At 50.4% G+C, this 16,025-nt stretch overlaps 1 protein-coding gene across 4 annotated transcripts in view; it reads right to left on the bottom strand.

Moving 5' to 3' along the window:
- ARHGEF9 (Cdc42 guanine nucleotide exchange factor 9) overlaps positions 1 to 16,025 on the bottom strand; it is a 207,484-nt gene that overhangs the window by 166,885 nt on the left and 24,574 nt on the right. For all 4 annotated transcript variants that reach the window (XM_064518085.1, XM_064518088.1, XM_064518087.1 and 1 more), the window contains exons 3-4: positions 8,789 to 8,936; positions 5,992 to 6,101 (exon numbers count right to left, since the gene is read on the bottom strand). In XM_064518085.1, coding sequence (XP_064374155.1) covers positions 5,992 to 6,101; positions 8,789 to 8,936 — 258 coding nt within the window. The remainder of the gene's footprint in view (positions 1 to 5,991; positions 6,102 to 8,788; positions 8,937 to 16,025) is intronic.

Below are 16,025 nucleotides of genomic sequence, written 5' to 3'. Positions count from 1 at the left end.
CATGCTACACCTAACACGGACTTTGGCTTATTGAGAACATAGTGCACCGGGGAAGGCCAAACCACACAGGGTATATACTGCTGCCAAGCAAACTGTCATTAAGGTTTTAGCAATGCAACACAAATTGAGGTTACATTAAAGCTTCTTTTGTACAAACCATATCCCAGAGTGAAACCCAGTGACAGAGCTGAGTAATGAGTTGAAGCAGAACAATCAAGGTGGAACTACTGAGCAATAAGAAAAGGATCCTTTCTTCACTGGTTTTTAAGATGAGGATGGAGAGCTTAATTCAAACTGTAGAGGAGCTGATTATGTACAGTCACCATTACACATGTGTTTATCCCATGTAGGATGGAGTACCCACCACCTGCAGGGGCACAGAAAACATCCCGAGGTTCAATTCCATCAACTGGAAGCTGAGATTTTTCTTAATATAAGCTTATATATAACCTCTACAGAGCTGAGAATCTCTTCAAAACCTGGAAGTTCAAACCTCTCTTTTGCTCTCCAGAGCTGAAACCCACAATGCAAAGCTCTCTGTTTCTTCACTTCAAGCTTCTCCTTCCAGTAGAATTCACGCTCCCTCTGTCCCCAGGGGCTGTGGAGAAATATCTATGCCATGGTACTGTTGGTGTAGCACCAACCAGGGCTCATGTTTGAGATGAGCACTGCTCTGCACAGAAACACAGCACTCTTAACTGCTATTCCTAAGCAAAACAAAACAGCCAGACCATGTTAAGTTCATAAGCTCTGCTCATTCTTGGTACTAGCAATCTTAAAGCCTGTTTTGCACTTTATTCATCCCAGTCACTGGGGAGTAAGTTCAAAGCATGGTCCATTCACGCGAAATAGATGCAAATGGCTTTACGGATGACCTGGAGCTCACGGTAGACTATACACATTCATTCAATGTTCTTCATGCTCTGACCAGTTCATAAACTAAATTGGATCAGACGCATCGGACCTCAGGTGCCAGAGAGGCTGCCCGCTGCTGCGGCCCCCGCTCATCCGCGGAGCCTCGCCGAGCGCGGTTCACGCGGACACGGGGAGAGCACATGACGCCATCAGCGAGTCACGGGGCTCCGAGGCAGGTACATCAGGGTCTGCCAGCTTGGACTTAACTGCCGCTTCCTCCTTGAATGAGCAGGGGTTTTTTTTTTTTTTCTTACAATGCTGCATAGACAGAGTTTTTCAGAACGGAAGAAATGTGTTTATAAGCACCTAGAGTGGCTCCAAGGAGGAAAATAATGGAAAAAAATACATTAAGAGATTTCAGAACACTGTTAAGTAGCACAGCATAATATGGCTTATTAAGATATAAAACAATTCGCAGAAAATATACATATCAGACATACCCTGGCAGAAGAAGTACTGAACGTTTGAAGGGAGGGAAGAGAGATTAAAAGAGGATGCGTTTTCTTGGCAGCCCTCCAAATGTGTATATAAACCTCTGGTCACCAGCGCGCTGATATTTAAACTAATTAGCACAAATAAAGCAACGGGACTATGCTTTTCTCTGAGCCTATTCGTATGGACAGAAGAACTTAAAAAAAAAAAAAACGCTATGATTAAATCCGGCTCACGTATGAGAATGCAGCAGTCTACAACCTCTTCCACACCCCCTTCCTCCTCAAAGCAGTAAGGCAAGAGAAACATGGTGCAGGACACATTTCAAACAGGGAGGGGGAAAAAAAAAAAAAAAAAAAACAACTCAACCCCACCAAATAAAACGCTCACTCAGCATTACGCCAGGAGATAAAAATAGAAAGCAGGCCAGCTGGTACAGAATACCAAGCAGCATTCCCTATTCAGTGCGACGCAGCACGAGCAAGACAACCCAAATCAACCTTCCCTTCACTGTTCTCTCGGAGGCTGCACGTTGCTCGAATTTCCTGCTCCCGACAGACGTGCTGGTGGGGAATCAGCTCTGGGGAGCCAAGGACTGGTGCCTGCAGCTCACACAGCCACCGTTATTGCGATGGCAGCCCCCCACCAGCCTCCAAAAGGAGCTCGTGACTCAGAGGAGCAAGGGCAGGTTGGGTTGGTGGGGTTTTGTGAAGGTTCAACAGCTTTGTGCAGCAGGTCTGTAGGCTGCCTGCTATGAGAAGCTGGCTTTGATGCGGAGGCAAAGTTTCCATCCTAAGTAATGAGACTGTGGCTTCATCCAGCGTATAAATTTGTGCTTTAGCTCCTTGTGTGAGACTACACTGTACAGGAGGTGGGGAAGGAGCAGAGAACAGGCATGTTTGGGAGAGGATTCACCTTTGCTAAGCTGAAGGCTAAAAGTTGCATCTATAGCCACGTGTGCTCCCTTCACAGGTAGGACAGAACGAGCTAACACACATGTGCCTACACTCTCTGAGAGGATGGTTTGGATTTGAGGATGGCCTGAATTCTCCTTCTGGAGTACGTTCCCCCAGCACCTGACTATGGAGAGAGCCGAGACGACTAACTTTGGTCAGACGGCTAACTAGGAGCAAACAGTCCCTTCCCAAATAACAGCAAAGGCCAGTGATTTTGGTCAGAACAAAGCCATTTCAGGATGGGACTGTCAACCTGTACTTCTGCCATCCAGACCCATAAAATATCTACCAGAATTGCTCTGGTGCTGGAGAAAGTAACTGATTTCTACCTCAGGAGCTGACATTGTCCCAACTGGTAGGAGCTGCTTGAGGACATGGCACAGAGGTATGAGGAGGGGTGCCAAGGGTCCTGTCAGCGCTAGGACAGCCTTTCTGGTTACTCTTTGCATTTCAGCTTTCTGTTGCAAAGACTGCAGATCTGGGAACCTTGAGGTCCTGTGAAAGCTGGTCCTCAATCTGCCAAACTGCTCACATAAAAGCAAAGGTTTCAAACAAGCTAAGGATTAAAACACAATGTTTTGCATATAAACTATTTCAATTCAAAGTTATTCTCCAGGCAGAGAAATGTATTTAAAAAAATACTGAGAGCTTTTAAAATAAGACTCAACTTGACTCCAGTTTACTTTTTTTCCTGCTTCTAAAATTAGGAGAGAATGAAAAATTCCTGCATGGCTCTGCAGGTAACACCCTCTGGTGCTTCAGTTTACTCATCCCCACCTAAGAAGTGGGATAATAACGTTTACCTGCCCCATTGGAAACTTCTAAAACCTGTGTCCAGACTTGCCGATACTCATTCGTTAGGACAGCTCAGGCATGACTGAGAGGAGAAGAGAGTCACGGGCAGTAAGAAAAAACACAGGTGGGTGGGTGTGCATTTGTGCACGTGTGCCCACATGTGCACTCCTACGGTGAATGGGAGATGCAGTACAGAATGAGATGCTTCCCTGTCTCTCCTTTCTGGCTGCCACCACTTTCTTCTCCAATTGCATTTTGCTCCTCTTTTCCTGCCCTCAGGTGCAATGGGGAAGTACCATGAAGGGAGACGACCCGGCTTCTAGGAGCATGGTCCCATCCCTGCTATCTAGGCAGACACATGAAGATGCAGCTAGCTGCAAAGTGATCAACACAGTTACCAGCGGTGACATTTTACGGTCCCGACCGATGCTTTGTCGGCACCCTCTTGCTCTCTCTCCACCTCACACGTTCCCACTCCAGATGGAAATCAGGCACAGTTTCTCCAAGTGCCTGGCCTCTGGTGTGGAAGTATAAATCACCCCTTTCTGTGCTAGATCTAGCCACTTGACTGGTCTTCAGCTGCCAACGAATGGATTTGACAAGAGATACCCAAGCCCACAAATCTCTACTCAAATTTATAAATCTCGTCAAAGAAGAAATTTCCTTCTGGCAAGGAGGTGATTTACAGACCCATAGATCTTCACTCAGCTTGGGACAGAGGTGACAAATGAATTCTCAAGCTCTGCTATTGATAGCCACATTTATAAAGAACTGCAAGAGCAGGATAAACACAGTGATCCTGATTTATAAACCCCAGCACCAGTTTCACACACCTGCCTATTCACTGTAATTAAAGCCAAGCAACAAGCTGCCTAATGGCAGCCATAAATAAGTCTCCAACGGTGTCTTGATCAGCACCTAAAAACAATTCCCTGACCCTGTGACGCGCACGTCTTTGGCACGTCTGCATCCGAGCTGAACCCCACATGCTGGTGTCTGTGCTCATTCAGGAGGAGTTGAGAAGCTCATTTCCCTTTCCATTTCCAGATCTTCTCTTAATACCACCAATGGAGAAGGAAAGCTTCTTAGCTATCCATTCCCAACCTTCAGCAGTATTTTTAGTCTGCCGGAGTTTTAATTTTCACCTGCCTTTGTAAGGATGCTCTAATTTCCAGTCTCTAGGCTCAGTCAGAAATAGGTCTGCGCATTCAGATGACTCAGAGCACAGGCCATCTTGTTTTTCATGCATTCAGCAGCAATACTGTGCCACACCACAGCAGCACCTTGGCTTCAGAGGGGGGCCTGAAGGATGGCCACCAAGGCTGCAAAATGTACGTACGGTTCCTCTTAACAGATTAAGAAAGTATTTGACTTGTTAAGCTGGACCAAACATAGCCATGCATCAGTCAGCGCCAGCTCCTGAATATGGAAATGTTTTATATGATATAACACAACTGATGGTATTCGTAGGTAGGGCTTACATACTGTACAGCAGGACACTTCATTGCGGTAACAGCAACGCCACAGGAATATTATCATCGCCTTTCTTCATTCTGCCCCAGAGCATGAACAACTCTGTTGGCATTAGATCAGGTGTCGAGCTAGAAGCTTAGATGTTCTGCACCCCTATAACCAGCACAGCCTTCCCAAGTCAAAAGAAGCAATCTACGTCTGGTACAGATGTAGACGAGGAAGCTGCAAACCACAGGCAGCAGAGCAGGACACAAGGGAAGGCAGAGAAGAGTCCAGCTCCCTCTGGCTTGTATCTCAGCCCACCAAAACTGCGAGACTCACTTACGGCCAACTGACTGCTTCTGTCATGGAAAACCAAACGCCCAGCGGTTGGGTCCTCCCTGGAAATCGCGAGTCAGGAAGGCAGCTCAGCAGACGTCAAAGGGAAAACGCTAACGATAACGTACTAGTGTGGAGGGACAGTAATAAGGAGCTGCAGAGACCCAGCTGCAGGTGCTCACTTCTCCCTTCTTTTCAGTAGATAAATTCCCCATTTCTGGCTTCCAGCTCATCCCCTGCTCACCTGCCCCCGAGGAACAACAAGGGCCAGACCTCTCCTGGCCTGCTCACTGGTCACCTCTCCTCACACCACGTTAGACACTAGCTAGCAAGTCTACCGTGTGGCAGGCAGCCCAGAGCCTACGCTGCTACCAGTGACGCCAGACTCGCACAGGGAACACGTCCCAAAGACGACCGTGGAATAACCAAGGCTTCCGGCTTCAGACACGAGGCACTGCATGGGCGAGAAACAACTCCACGCGCAAACACGCAAGCGCGCCAGACAACGGCACACGACTTTGCCATCTTTCCTGTGTTTTTTTGATTCCCAGAGAGAGGCAGGGACATCCCCAGTCCCCCAACAGCTTTTACTTCTCCCACGGAGAACATCATCCCCAAAAAGAAAAACCCTCCTGGATTGCGCCTCTATTAGCAAAACACTTGGGGAAAGAAGCAGGCACATAAACGTGGCACAGAGACGACACAGCCGGCGACGGAACCAAACCCAAAGGACACACGGTTAAAAACAAAGAAAAAAACCCATCAAAGTCACAGAGCAAATCTACAGGTGATTTGAAACATCACAGCACGCTCCACAAGCGAGGAACACACGGCCAAAGGGAAGGGAGGCCCAACGCCTCTGTCGGCCCATAAATCCTCCAAAATATATCAAAGGGAAACTATTTCGGTGGAAAAAGCTTAATGCTCCCATTCTTTTACTGCTACGAAGCAACTCTCATAACCAAAAAAATCCCCACCACTAAAGGAACCAGGGATTCAGGAAGCTTTTACTCAAGCACACTGCTAGTTTCCGAGGGAAAACGCGCGGGAGAGAACCGCCAGCCCTGCAGCGGGGAGAGGGACAGCTCCACCAGCGCCTTACTTTATCCACCAGCAGCTGCTCAGCTCCAGGCTTCAGGGGTTTCCACCGGCTGCCGCCGTTCCTGCAGTCCCTGCGCACCTCCAGCGTCTTTGAACCCAGGTCGTTCTCAGCTGCCAGGAGAAAATCCACCGGGAAAGAAAAAAAAGAAGGAATGACAAAAGATAAATGCTGTGCTTTAGCTCAGGCTGGGGGCGGAGGCTGTTCTTTTAAATGAAGGAAACAAAACTGTTTGCAAGAGGCTCATTCAACCTCTTTAGGAAAAAAAGAGAGCAGGGAGTATATTTAGGTGCTTTATTCGGTGCTCTTGGGATACAAAAGCAGCGCAGCTTGGATACTACAAAAACGCAGGCACAAACTAAGGGCCGGATCCAGAGGCGGGGTAAGCAGGTACGGGGGGGGGGCAGGCTGGGTGCGAACGCTCTCCCACAAGCACCGGGCAGCAGCAGGGTATAATCTGCGTGCACTGCTATTCAAAGTGCAACAGCTCCTTGGGACACAGCCGCTAAGGGCACTTCTGAGGCCTGGGAGCGGCAGAAATCCCGGCTCCACAGTCACTGGGGTCTATGTGATGCAACGCCCTGGAAAAGAGAAAAGCTCCTCAAATTTATACAGGAAAAGAAAACCAATGGAAGTGTCCACAAAAATCTGTTTTTCAGAGAAACTGGGAGAGTTTTCTCATCCCAAGCATTTCAGGCCAACCGCTTGCAGATGCAGTTCTGGTCCAGCTTTGAGCAAGTTGCACCACTTACCCCAAATCACAGCTTGGCCCTACGGAGGGTACATGCCAAACAAAACCCGCTTGTGAAGAAGAGGCACGTGGTGGAGGAGGGCTAGCAGCTTAACTTCCAAACCTAAGCTCCACTTTTCTAATCAAACTGACTTTGCAGCTCGCCATCCCGTCCCGCTCTTTTTGGGGTGACGCCGTCACTCCGAGTGAGACAGGGGTGTTTCCCTCCCACGTTTGGCAGTGTCGGGTTTTAATCTCAGCCTCCAGCGGACCCCTCACGTCCCTCCAGCGCGGAGTGACAGCCACCAGGAGCAGGAAGCCAGCAGCAGGCACCACGTGTCCCCCACCCCAGCAGCTGCCAGCGCCAGCTCCGGAGTCGGCAGGCTGCACGTGGCCCAGGCAGCACGTGGGACGTATAGATGTGCGCATGTGCGTGTATCCCCACGCCCGGGTGCATTTGCATCCCCTGGAGGCTCGTCATCCCTTTCGGCAAGAAAAGCACCTACAGAAAGCAGTCAAATTCTGCAATTCTTGCCTAAAAGACGCACGACCAGCAACAGGGTAGATGGTGATGGGCTTTGGGAGAGTGGAGATGAACACCCCGGGCCCTGCGCTCCTGCAGTCCAGGTTGCCCTTCCCTTACGGGGCAAACCACATGTGCTGCAGACCATGGAGCACCACAAGCCAGGAGCCAAGAGCAAGCGTAACCCGCCAGAGCTGCAGCCGTGAACCCTTTCCCCGGCAGGCAGGCTCCCTCCTACGGGACGGGGCCGAAGGACTGTCCCTCACCAGCAGCACAAGCGAACGAAAACCCTCCAACTCTTGACCCCATATGTCTTCCATAGGGCCCCAGGGCTGCGGCTTCCCTGTGCCAGGCCGCCGAGGACCCTGGAGCACTTTGCAATCAGGCAAGTCAGGATGCAGAGCGTCGGTCTGACTCACGAGTACAGGCTAATTATTAAATTCACAGCCACAAGCCTAACCCTGCTCCCAGATCACAAAAATGGGGGCCCTGCTGCTGCCCAGGACGGCGTCAGAGCTGGGATCCTGCTTCTGGCCCGCGGCGTGCCTGGGTGGGCAGCAGCCCTGCTTTCCTGCCGGCGTTGCTGGGAGGGAGATTGCACGGAGCCCCGTTTCCCAACCGCGGTGCTGACGTAGGCAGCCTGCTGCTATTTTTAGCAGCACGTTTCACTTTCTAGACTCGTAGAAAAATCAAGCTGCAGTGTGAGCGCTGATTATAGCGCGAGGATGATACCGGGCTCTGGAGGCAACGTGCCGACATAGTAGCACTCAAGAGCAATGTGCAAACACAGTAACGCTCACATTTTTTTTTGAGAGAGAGATGCATGTGTTGCTCCCCATGTGCTAGAAACGTGCACACCCCTAGGGAGAGAGGCAGCTGCTTCTCCTCTTCCTCCTGGTTCTGCTCACTCCCGATGTGCTGCCACCACGCATTAACTCCTTGGATTCCCAGCGCGCTCTTCAGCGACGCCAGCCCAGCCTGGCAGCGTTCCCATACCCGTGTGCAGCCAAATTAGGGGATTCTTGGTGACAGCAGGTGTCCTTCAGGAAACAAATTTCCTCACTCTCATTATCAATCTTTTTAATTAGAGGTTCAAAAATGATGTCACCTATTCAGCCTTCAGCCCATTAACCTGCCAACACCATGCTCTTCCAGCAAATGCGTTTTGTAGTGCTCCCCTCTAGCGTCATCTCGAACAGGACAAATTACAGCCACAGTAACCAAGTTCTCCAGAGGAGAGTTCATCACAGTCACTGCTTCGTGACACTCTCTTTTCTATCAGGAAAGCACCCAAGCAAGATGCGAGCTTTCTTCTGCTGCCCTGCGTTTCCAAACAAGCATCAGACCTGAGCCGTGATCTGAGCTTATCGAGAGCGTCCACCACCGTCCCAAAATGCCAGCGTTTGCTATGGAGACCGATAACAAATGCAGATGCAAACCCAAGCCACGCTGCTGACTTTTCAACCCGCTGCTGCCCTTGTCTTGCTCTGCAGGACACGTGGGACAGAAAGGTGTATCTGGGAGTAAAACAACCCAAAGCTACTCACCGCCTGTGCTCAGTAACAGCCGCCTTCTCCAGCCCAGCTGGTCCAGCCCCATCGGGGTGCTCTGGGAGAGGGGTAAGGAGCGACATCTCTCCAGGAGGATTTTGAAGGGAGGCGCTTGTGGGGATGGATGAAGAGGATGAGATAGAGGCTGGCAAGAAAGGGGTTGGAAAAGAACATTACCAATATTTGTCAAACCTTGAACAAAACAATCACAGCACATCTATTTTTTTTTTCAAGACACTGTAACACACCTGAGACATCCTCACTCAGACCCCACCCTCTTGCGTTTTTTGACTGAAAAATTCAGACTATCGGGCTGCCCTAACTCCCATTACACATGGCTCGCTAGCTTGAGCGCAGCTTGAGGGTAACACTTCCTGAGTTCCTTAAGTCCTCACAACTTCCAGTAGCGTTTAGCCTCCTAGGCACTTTTGGAAGCAACATCCGATGAAAACATCTCCATTCTGGGCAGCGTTTTGTCCACACCCACTACCACATCAGCAGAGTCCCATGGGTCAGGGCTGGAGGGCCCCACGGCCAGGCGGGGCATGGCTGCGGCAGAGCTGGGGACCAGCACTGCTGCGGCATCACTCGGCAGGGACCGACAGCCCCACACTGGGCTGAAATGGGGCCCTGGACCCATGGGTGTGGGTGGAGGCCCCAGGGGAGGCTGGTCAGGGCCATTAAAGCCTATTAGCACCCTCGGGACCCTGCGCAGCCTCCCCTCCCACTAGCTGTGTCCTCACACCTGATGGAGATGTGGGTGCAGCAGGGGCTCTAGCGTGATCTGACTGCTAGGGAAAGGATGGGAGACTGAGGCTCCACATGGCAGCGCCAGCACTGGGCCTGGTGAGGACAACCAGGGTCAGTTGCAGCCTGGTGACAGCTGGGCAGAGCTGTGGTGACAAGACAGGCTCGGGGTCAAGCTGGGCAGTCAGCCCACGAGCTGGGGTCCAGACCAGCAGGGCCCATGGCCAGGCGGGGGCACAGCCATGGCGGAGCTGGACACCAGCCCTGCACTGCTGGGGCAGGGACTGATGGCCCCAAACTGGGCTGGAACAGGGTGCTGGGCCCTGGGCAGGGGTGGGGGAGCCCCCAGGAGAGGCTGGTCAGGACCAGTAAGGCCATTCCCACACCGTGGCTCACGTCAGGAAGAGTCCTCCCTCCGTGTGTGACCGAGCGCCGTTGGGATGAAACTGTGCTGAAGGACTGGCTGCCAGCACGCAGCCACCGCGTGACCCGAGCCGAAGCACGGCGAGGGAGGACAGCTTGGAGCTCTCCTTCGAAGGGTGCTCCAGAAGTGAGCTGCTAGATGCACCTTTGCTAGCCTACAGACAACAGCAAGCTGCTCACCTCCGCTCTTCTCACCACGTGGCTGTGTGGCCTTCACCGCTGGCCTCCTTGTAAGGCCATGCTGAAGAGACGGGTTAGTAAAGCAGTGGAAAACGGGACAAAAGGGATTTTGAGAAGCAGCTGCAGCACTTGAAGGACACATGGAGCAGCCCAACAAGCTTGCAACATCTCTGCTGATGGTGCCATTTAGGAGAATAATCTGCTCGTCTTTCTGCTTGTCCAGCATCTTATTATAGAAATAAAAGTTACCAGTTTTTAGAATAAAGCTAGGATATTCACCAGGAACAATTCCTGCAAAACCCTGACTGAAGTATTCAGAGTCTTGCTGATAATATCTATGTAAAAGTGAAATAAATTAGTCACAGGATGTCATCTTCCTCATTCCCCAAAATCTTAACGAAACACTCCCTTCCGGGCATTTCCAGAGGTCATGTAAGGTCCCATCCAATTCCACAAACAGAAGCCTACAGATGGTCTTCGAAGAGGACAGGAGGCAAATAATCATAACAACAGCATTGCTATTATTACTGTGCTGCTGGATTTTCTAGGTCTTGAAATATTTGTTGTTAGCTTAGAGTAGTAGATGAAACACGGGTAATATTCCCTGCTTATCAAAACAGGTCCAAAGTCTTGCTACTTTGCTAAAAGGTTAGCTCCCAATACGTACTATTTTAACCACTTGGCTGGCCTGACCGATGGTTTGGGGTGCTCAGGTAGAAGAACAAGGCCTAACTGTATTGCCTAGCGCTTCTGACATTTGCTCTTCAGAGCATCACCGTTTGGGCCAGAACAGGGTCCCAGAGCACCCGATGCACACACGCGCTCAGCTGGGCACTCTGCGCTGAACGGCGTTGATGTGCACCTTCTTCTGGGCACCCGTTACACGGTGTCACTCTCAACACACCTCCCTACAACGTTTCATCCTTGCGACTAACGTGATACCTACCACCCCAATTTTTTTTCAATGATTACAGTGTCCCTCATCTCCAGGTTGAACCCTTACCAGGTTGCGAATGGTTCAAACGTAAGGATGGGACAAATAACAGCACTTAAAAGTATACCCAGGACCAATTTCTAGTTCTTGGAAAATGCCAGGTGTTTTTTCAGGAAAATTACAACAATTCTTTTTCCAGAAAGATTCACAGAGACATGCAGAAATCATCGTGGTGGTTCCCCTGGAAGCTGACTGACAGCAGCTGCTAACGTCACTATACCAACAGCCTAGGAAACACTACTTGAATCAGTAAGATGCTTGACTGAACAACTGATTGAAGCACCTATAAAGCAGGCAAGTACTCTGGCTATACCTCAAGGTAACCTTAATGCAAAGGAGGAATTATCTTTTACAGCTAATTGGAGAAAAACGTTGGAGTTTTTTGATGATCCCAGTTCAAGGGAAAAAAAGATTCAGAAAGAGACAGCTGCACGGAGATACTTTGCGGAACGGATTTTCTTCTAAATCGCAATTCAGACTCCTGCCTTCCTCTTTGTTCCCCACGACGCGTGACGACGTGGAAGCCTCGTGTATAACCCGAGAGTCGAGAAGTCGGCAGAGGATTCGGTTTTACAAAGGCCAGGAGAAGGAACCGGGAGGGCTCCTCCCCGCGCGCCTTTTAGCCTCCGTCAGAGGGGCCGACCCGTCGGACCTGCACGGCCCCGGCTGCTGACTGGGGGCCCCGGTTTGCTGTGCTGTGCCGTTATCTTTACCTACGGATGACGGACGATGCAGAGAGGCTAGAGCTACCCCAAAGGCACAGTGGGAGCCTGGGGTGAACCAAGGCCTGTCCTCTCATTCCCAAGTCCCAGCATGGGCCCCGTGTCCACTCAACCGGGAGCTTCTCTTGACCAGAGAGCAGCGGGGAGGTAAAAGCCAAAGGAAACTTTCCAGCCAGAGAAGTTTTTGAGATGTGGTCCCTCTACCACACAGGCCAGTAATGCCCAGAGGCCCCCACTCATAACACCAAAGGTGGTAGGAGAGGGACTGGTTTGAGGCAGGGAACTAGATGAAAGCAAGACTCAACGTGTATTTTAGGAAAACGTGGAAATCTGAATTATCCATGTGTTCACTGAGTGATTATATATATATATACGTGCGTATATATATATGTATATGCATGTAAAGCCTATCAGCTTTGCAGGCTCAACCTGTCTTTCACTGATGATGCTAAAAATATGTTTAAAAAAAAAAGAAAAAAAAGCCGCCACTATACATAGCACTAAATATAGGCTTTAATTCAAGATTTTGCCTGCATGCTGTGGTTATTAAAAATGCGAAAATCTGAACAGCTTGGAGTTAGGCTTTAGAGGTTTTGTCTCTTTTAGAAATAAGATGATCGTCAGACATAACCATATTAAAGGCCATAAATACACGGGCTCTTCATTCTGCAACTAAATTGTACCTCGCTACAGACTAGAATATAGCACTCCTTTAGCAACAGCAGGATTTAGAAAGTAAAGTATTATTTCTTAACATGAAAGGACTGTGAAGTCATTTATAGGCAGAACTACCAGCAGCAGGCGGGGAGACAACCCAGCCCATTGCCAAAAAAAGGACAAGATAAAGCGAGCTCTGAAGATCAGCTCTTGGAAACACACGTTTCCCGGTTAGTGCCATTGCCGGCAACTTCCCGTCAAACACGGAAAAATGAAGTAGCTGCATCTCCCTCTCGCGAGCAGCCGACTGCCGCAGCTGCTGCCAAACCAGACTTCACGGCTGTGGGAGAAGCCGAGAGGGTCTGCGTTCGAGCCCGCTGTGATGCTCAGCAGCAAGTCCGACTAGAGAGCCCCACGCGTGCGCTTCCAGGGCTCTGACACCAAATTGCCGGGAAAGCCTTGGGGATCCACGGGTGGGCCTGGCACCTGATGCTGCGGGTGGACATCTTCCCCCCGGGGTGACCAGGTCTGTCGAAATCTGATTTTCACCCTTCAGGCAGTCACATTCCCCCAGAAAAACATCACAAAACCAACTCTTTTCTACATGGGACCATAATAGCTTGCAGCAAGAAGTAGTCTGTGAGCCTTTTGGAGATAAAACTCAGAATCCTTTGGGCACAGAAGGGTTTTTTTGTTCTTTAAAAGCAGATCCTTGATTTCACAAATAGCCAGCAGAGGGCACAGAAAGACTGCTGTGAAAAGCCCTCTGCAAGAGCAGCAGGAGCCAAAAACGCAAGGGAGCTGCTCTGCAGTACTCAGTCGCTGTGCGTGGCCTGAGACGAGCAGGGAGAATCCCTCTGCCAGCAATAAGCCTAAATCACGCTTCTGCATCCTAGGAACCCTAAATCGATGTCTGAAATATGAAGCCACCATCCTATTTTGCAACTTTTCCTTGGGCCATTCTGAAGGGAGGCATCAAAACCCTCACGCGCCCTCCCTGTCCAACGGCAAGCTGGGGGGTGTGAAACCCCGATGGCAATGCCCAGACCAGCCCACGTGGTCTCAAAGCTTCCTCCCCAGCTCAGCACCACCTCAAGCGACTGGAAGTGGCCAAGTGCGACTTCTGGGCTCTGCCTGACGCCCTACGGCAGCGTGCTGCCTGCCGGGGTGTCACGCTGCTTTCAGGGTGGGATACGTCACTTCTTCGAGTGGCGACACTGCAAAGAGAGGCTTCCGCAGTTTACAAGAGGGAGCCTTAAGCTGGCAAAAATCTAGACGAACCTGCATTTCATCTTTCAGTTAATTTCTCAGCTGTCAAAATAAGGAAGGCAATTTCATTCTGGAGCCGCGGCAGTGTGAACGGTAAAAATCTGCAATTCACTTCCCATTGACAACTTATTTTGGCTTTTACTATTCTTTCAGTTCTTCAAAACATTTTTAGCTATGCTGTTTCCTAAGTCCCCGGAACAAACAAGAATTTGGGATGGGATCTGAAAGCAGCTGGGCAACAGCAAGGATGGAGAACTAGGTGGTTTTCTACCTTTCTACACCCACTCTTCTCAATAAATGCCACTGCAATGGCATTTACTTTACAGCATCAGGATTAGCATCCTACGGAGCTGTTACTTGCCTGTAATATCGGTCTGTCCCTGCCTCAAAGACCTTAAAATTTTAACAGGGAGACTGCTAAAGCCAGAAACAGCAGCATTAATTGAAGGAGAGTACAGCCAAATGGGAGATTTAATTTACTGCCCGGCTAAGAACAACGCCCAGGTCTCCCAAGTCCTTCGTGCTCCACCATCCTAATCCTCCTAGATCATCTCCTAACAGGCCGGGCCAGGCAGCCCCGGTGAGAAGTGGGGCCTTTGCGCTTTCTGTGGGAGACCGCGTAGGTTGTTTTGAAAACATTGGCAAGGGCTGTTTCTGCTCCACGCAGGCACATCTGGAAGCTGCCGGAGCGCTTGCTTACAGTGGTTTACCCAGCCAAGCCGCCCCGTCCCGGCAGCGCCTTCCCTCTACTTGCTGTTGAGGGCTGCACTTGAAATCCAAATCCTTCAATCCATGCAAAGCAGCCTGGAAGTGGAGGGAAAGAGCGGTGGCAAATGTCCTGGGGAACAGCTGCCAGCAAAGAGCTGGATTTATCCCCAAAACAAGAGGAGACCTGAGCTTGCTGCTAGTGTCACAGTCAGGTTTAAGGCACTCCTATTGCCCATTTATTTTTGGTAAAGCATTTCCAAGTGTCACTCCCTGGTGACAGATAGGCAGGCAAATCCCTTGGGTTCCTCAGGACATTCGTCCCTGGAATTCCTGACGGGCTCTTCACGTCCTTCCGGTCACAAAACGGCACGCTGCCGTTCCCAGAGCATTCCTCCCGCGGCCTGACCCTTGACCGCTCCGGGCTTGGCTCTCCTGCTAGACCGCGAGTCACTGCTGCTGCTCTCCTCAGAGGTTCTGGGACCCAGGAGGCGTCTGCAAGCCAGGGTGGGCCGCGCGTCTCCCCGCACCCCGCCGCTCCTCTGCCCGGCGGAGGCGGCAGGCACGGAGCCACGAAGCCAGCAGCCGCGCTGCTCGGGAGTGTCAGTGCTAGCGCCGCGCTCGACGGGAACGCAGCGGAGGTTTCCTGTTCGGTTATCTCAAGCGCCATATTTAAGCTTCTTGGTCATGTTCGCAAGCTGCAACAGCTGCGCTGGGAGTGACCGCGTCTCCTGTTCACACACCTGACCTGGGAAATCATGTGGACTTTGCTCTAAGAGCTCTGCGATTAGGCATGCAGCCACTGCCCTCAGCTAGCTGTTTCATTTCAGAAGTGTATCTACTCTAGGAAAAGAGTGCCAGTATTTTCCTCTGCTTCGCTCAGTCCTTTCGTGCCTACGTTATCTTGCTCCTGCCCAGAATTCTTTCAGCTTTAGTCCCTGTGAAGGGAAACATGATATCACACCACCACCCTTTCTCATTCAAATCCCTCCTAAAGCCATTTCTCCCTGGAGGCCACGAGAAGTGTCTAACCGCTATTCGCCCCGCTTCACAAGTGCCTGGAATTACACAGTGAGCTGCTGTTATTTTTTTTTGTATTGCACAAAATGGAGCAAAAAAACAAATCCAGGAATAACTAACAATGGTGCTGCCCATTTTAGCTGGGAGTCAGAAGTTCAGATTTTTTCCCTCGGTATTTCTAATCTGCTGCCAATTTTCAAACACTTCCCCTCTCGGCTCAGAAGTTACCATGACCCCTTTTCCAACAGGGAACAATGTCATCACCTCTGTAACACCTCTGGGCTTTCCAAGCCCAAATGGAAGGGAGAAAGTTTCTTCATGACTTGACCTAATTTCCCTGCCTGGCACCTCAAAAAATGGAGAAAAAGTCACTACTTGAGCCTCTGCTAATCAGCAGGGATCCAGAAGAGAACATCTGGGCTTCAAGCTTATTCCTACCATGGCTTGTCCACAAACCTGTACTGTTTCTACAACTGGCACTGAGTGACCTGAGCCTCAAAAGACCTTCAGTGACTGA

This window comes from Dromaius novaehollandiae, chromosome 11, assembly GCF_036370855.1.
Source record: "Dromaius novaehollandiae isolate bDroNov1 chromosome 11, bDroNov1.hap1, whole genome shotgun sequence".
Lineage (NCBI taxonomy): Eukaryota > Metazoa > Chordata > Aves > Casuariiformes > Dromaiidae > Dromaius > Dromaius novaehollandiae.
Note: the sequence above shows the minus strand (reverse complement) of the source record. Positions and strands in the feature narration are given on the sequence as shown.